This window comes from Verticillium alfalfae, genomic scaffold (assembly GCF_000150825.1).
Source record: "Verticillium alfalfae VaMs.102 supercont1.13 genomic scaffold, whole genome shotgun sequence".
NCBI lineage: Eukaryota > Fungi > Ascomycota > Sordariomycetes > Glomerellales > Plectosphaerellaceae > Verticillium > Verticillium alfalfae.
In genome coordinates this window covers 1,037,658-1,042,578 of record NW_003315026.1, presented here as the reverse complement: position 1 = coordinate 1,042,578, position 4,921 = coordinate 1,037,658, and the positions used below count along the sequence as shown (strand labels likewise).

Sequence of the window (4,921 nt, the reverse complement as noted above, 5' to 3'; positions counted from 1 at the left end):
AGCCACCCTTGCTTGCGATGGCATATGCACAACAAGCGCGAATTCAAAGATGTCGTGGGGGCGACCGTTACTTGCCAGACAAAACGCATCCCACGAACCCCTAATCTCGCCTAGATCGGTTTCTCTGTACCTCTCTACTTCCCGGGGTATCGGCCATGGCCGCCTCGCCCTGTATTCCGTCAATCCTTGCAAAGTCAGGCAGATGCAGGTAGGCTCTGTACGCTCCTGCAGCCAAAAGCTGGATCCGTTTCCTTGCATGTTGCTCTTCCACAACTCAACGCGGGCTTTTCCAGGCGGAGAAGGGCGACGACCATTTCCGGACAACCATGGGTCGACCTCCTGATTCGAGGGCCTCCCGGCTGCCCCTCGCTTCACCACTGACTCGGCCTCACACGAGGGTTTTGGGCTGGAGTGGCATTGCCGATAGAGGAGGCCATTATTGCTTCTTTTGCTAGTGAGATCTCATGAGAGAGAGAGAAAGAGAAAGAGAAAGGGATAGAGAGCACAACAGCAGATGAGGGTGGACAGCTCGAATGTAGGACCATGGCTTCCGTCCCGTTCCTGAATTGACGCCCGAACCGCCGCCGTACTTCTTTCTCGCTGGCAGGGTTCTATGCAGCGCAGTTGGCCTGACGCCAAAGGCGAGAGGTCTGCGGCACTAGGACCCAAAAGGTGGTCAGTTAGTGGTGATGAACTATACGTGGGTTTGCTAAGAGGTTGGTGATGCCTTGACGCATGCTCCCATCAGTCGGTCCCAAGTAACTGTTCCTTACAACCAAGAGTTCCGCGAGAGCCCGAGCGCTACAGGCCACCCCGAACGAGCGGGCTCGAGGCGGGCCAGTCAAAGGGCGAAACAAGTACTGAGGGACGGACAGGCCCGCCTGTGGTCGGGGATGGTGAACAGGGGATGGTAGGCTGGCGTCACAGGGGCCGGGGGCGAATGGAGCTAGGAAGAACGGAATGAGCCCCCAGGCCGCCAGGCGCGGCACCCCTGAAGGCGCATCAAGTGCCATTCTGCCACCTTGGATGTCTTTCGCCGGATCCGCAGACACGACCGCACAGCGAGACCAGGCAAGAGGGGGAAAATAAATCAAAAAAAGGTTCGCGGAGGCTGAGGCGCAGTCCACTTTCACTCCCGATTGATCTGACGAGTGCCTCAGAACCATTCAATATCGGGACCGGGGACCCTGCCGCAAAGATTCAGCGCTGACACAACCCGGCAATTTGGTAGCAGCCGGAGACCATGGACAGCGAGCAATCCGAAAGCGTGGTTGTTCAAGAACATCAAAGTTGGAGAAGACGAAACCCTGAGCTAAAGTAGGCGACCGAATGGAGAAAGATGATGGCACAGGTGACGACGGAACAAAGGCGAACCCACTTTTTTGTGTGTTCACATTTGTCGCTGGTGTGAAATCGTTCCGGCGAGGGTCTTCCTACTACCGTTGACTGGGCTGCGGGCTGGTGACGATCTGCCAGTTTTGTCCAGTGCTCCGAGGCGGTCTCCAGCGCGAGTGGGCATGTGGGAAAAAGGGCGATTGCAGAGAGCACCTAGTCACTGTGGGAGCCTATGCACATGCACTGCACGTCAGTCGGTGGTCCTCTTCTTACTTTGCACGCGATGCAGAGACGACCTTGCGCAAATAAGCCTTCCCAGTGGTTGTCCCTTCGCGGGCTTCATGACCTGCGGGAGGCTATTTCAGGGTGTGCCTGCTGTCCCCCATGCGCAACACACTCGGTGTTACTTGGAAACACACGAGTAAGCGAAGTGGAGGGCACAATTGAAGGTTCGGCACATCAAAGAAACATAAGCCGGGGTCAGGAGAAGGAGGGGAGGCTGTCGAAGGGTGCCAACCAAGTGAACTGAAGCTGGTGTCGGCTGTTGGGGTCCCTACCTACATTAGGGGCACGCGGGCCCCAGAGAGTGAGCTGACAGTCACGACTTTTGAAAGTCCCGTGCGGAGCATGAGGTCCCTCGTGCGCTGCCCGATTGGGGCGTTTTGCGTTGTTTCTAGAAGAACTGGATTGAGCCGGTTGGGACTGGAAGAGGCAACTGAGGCGGCTCGTGTCATGGCTGCGGGTGAGGTACCTGTACAGGAACACGGTGTGGCATGGCGAGGGCTGAGCAAGTACCTCGACCACCCACCAGACACGCGACGCAGCCCACTACACCAATTCGGGGGGGGGGGGGGTTAAGGCGCTAGAAGAAAAAAGTGCCAGAGAGCCTGCGCTTGTTGCGGCCTAGAAGGAGGGGGAGATGTGAGACAGCAGCGAAAGATGGAGGGTACGGAGGCTGTGGCTTCCATGACTGTTGCTGCTGGGACGAGGACAAAGGGATGAATGGGGTGGGGAGGGGACGAAGAGAGCGTGTGAGAAAGGAGGGCAGGAGGCAAGGAGTGGGAGAAAGGAGTACCTGGGTACCACGGCCTCTGGCGTGCCATCCGAGCTTTCCCAGCTTACCATTCCCATCGTCCACTATCCACTGACTATTGTCCAGCGTCCATCGTCCATCGTCCATCGACTGTCTTCCAGCGTCCAGAGACCTGGCCGACCAGGGGCGGACGAAAAGTGCTAGAGAGGGGGGGGGGAGGAAGCCCGGGGCCGGGGCCGGGTCGGTGGTCCGTGGGTTCGGTGCAGTGCCAGGTGCAGGGAGTGTCCGCCCACAAGCCTTGGCGGCGCAGCAGGGAGCATGCCGGGTCCAAGCCCTGGGCATATGAAGCTACGGGGCTAAAGAACCTGGTCTGCTAGCTTGCCCTGTGTTGCTGGCCTCCCACCCCCCTGGTCCTTAGGGGCGGGGTCGATATGCATGGAGACAGGCAAAAGGCAGTGGAAAGGAAGTGGAGCAGAACTGGTGGCCTAGCCACCGGACGGTCCTGGGGAGGAGTGAGTGACTGACCTACCCAGGTCGCAGCACACTGTGAAGTACGAGTACAGCACACGCAGATGAGGCAGGAAAGACCTGCGCCAGGTCAGGTACCCTCCTGCCTGGCTGGTAACCCTGCCTCTGCATCTGCCTATGCATCTGCCCATCCCATCCATCCCAACTCCATTGCCCGTTGCTCGTTGCTACAGAATTTACCCTCCCTGTCTCGTCCTGCCTTGCCCCTCTGTCACTGGAAGGTGCGCTCCGCTGCAGGTACTTCGACGCCGGACCTGATCCTCATCTGCCTCGTCTGCCTCGTCCAGAAAAATCCCCTTCCCTCCCGCCCCCGTCCCCGTCCCCGTCCCTGTCCTCCGTCACCCTGCTGCCCCAGGACCTGCCCTGCCTGACCTTACATCACCCTACCTTGCCCAGACTCGCCCGAACTGCTGCTACCGTTGCATCTCTCGCCTCTCCCCTTTCCATCCGCTCTATAACCTTCCCTCGGGACCTACATTTTCGACGACGTCTGCGTGGACCCCTTTCAAACCTCTGCTCTGCCTTGGCCTCCACCGCACACGTCTCGATCCTTTGTTCTCACGAAGCGAGCTCCAAGAAGCTTGGTCTGCCGATACCTCGCTTGCGCTTGTGCTCCCACCTTGGTGGCCGGCACCAGAGACCGTCCCGAGGTCTCGGATCAGATCGCCTGCGACACGCACCACCCACTGCTTTCAGGGAGGGCCCGCGACACCACGCCTTGGAGCATTCCACGCCTGCGCATTTTTCTTCTGCAACGGCACCTTGGACAGGTACGGACTGGGTCCATTCGAACGCAAATCGCTGCTCTTCCGGCGCCGTCAACCCTTGCCTCTTCCCAGGCGAAAGGAAAGGAAGAAGAAGGAAAAAGAGAGAGGAGCGACTGCAGGACCTTTGCATCCCTGCCAGCGTCTAGCTTCACCACGCAAGACATTGTCTCTTCGCACACAAATCACCACCCGCTCACCAAGGGCCCGCCCGACGTGAGCCATTGACCCTCCGACGACGCGCGACTCACTGTCCCCTCTACTACCACTGATTCATACCACCCGCCTACTGCAACCATGCGCAGCGCTGTCCCGATCTTCCTACTCCAGCAGCACTTTTGATACGACCATTTGAAACATCTTCCCAGCCTTCCTCAGCAGCCCGTGTCACACCCCGCTCTCGAACCACCCCACGACCCTTTCGGCCGCATTCTTCAAACGTTGCTTTTTCTCCACCGCCCTGCTTGCGAGTTGCCTCAAGCGCCATTGTTTCTCGGAACTTTTTTTCCCATTGGGTTTCCGGCAGCCTGTGAGAATCGCGAACTCCCCTTTTCCTGCATCGACGGAGCAGGACATTCAGCAACGAGCATCCCGTCTTGGCGCTGCAGGCGACCCCCCCTCCAGTTTCCAGTCCCAAAGACGGCAGAACAGCTCGCGGTCCACATGTTCAGCCGGCACAAGACACCCAAAGGTCACAGTGCCGGTGCTTCTACCTACGACGACCACACGAGGGGTACGCAGTCTACCCTGCTCGAGCTTGGCCTAGTCAGCCCCAAATCGGTGCGGGATCCCCAGCGATCCAAATATTCCGCCGGCGGTGTGAACCCCTACGACAGCGACGTACCAACTTTTCCCGAAAAGGGTGAGTCAACCCACAGGGCAATCTGTGCTAGGTTTCCTCTGCCCGCTTCCACGTCGGGCACAAGGAAGAGATCACAGCGGAGCTGACCTTGCTCACTCTTTAGGACACTCCATTGCGGCCGGTACCGTACGAGGACACAGAGGTCATCGCCACACAGCTTCCTCCGGCTCAGCGAGATCAACGGATAGCAACTCCAAGACTGTGCGCAGCTCCCACGACCATGGCGACCAACACAGACCGACGAGGCAACCGCCGTGAGCGCACGTTCGTCGGCAGCGAGTGCTCTGTATGCGAGGAGCCGCTCGAGCATACCCTGCAGGGCGAGCGCATACTGCAATTCTCCTTGTTCCCACGTTGCCCACGAAGCTGCTTCTACGAGTTTATCGCGAGTCGATCGCA

At 58.8% G+C, this 4,921-nt stretch overlaps 1 protein-coding gene across 1 annotated transcript in view; it reads left to right on the top strand.

The window, feature by feature from the left end:
* Positions 1–4,323: 4,323 nt before the first annotated feature.
* Positions 4,324–4,921, top strand: part of VDBG_08934 (von Willebrand and RING finger domain-containing protein) — a gene marked incomplete at both ends in the record, with an annotated part of 3,831 nt that continues 3,233 nt past the window's right edge. The window contains 2 exons of the mRNA XM_003001092.1: positions 4,324–4,522; positions 4,626–4,776. Coding sequence (XP_003001138.1) covers positions 4,324–4,522; positions 4,626–4,776 — 350 coding nt within the window. The remainder of the gene's footprint in view (positions 4,523–4,625; positions 4,777–4,921) is intronic.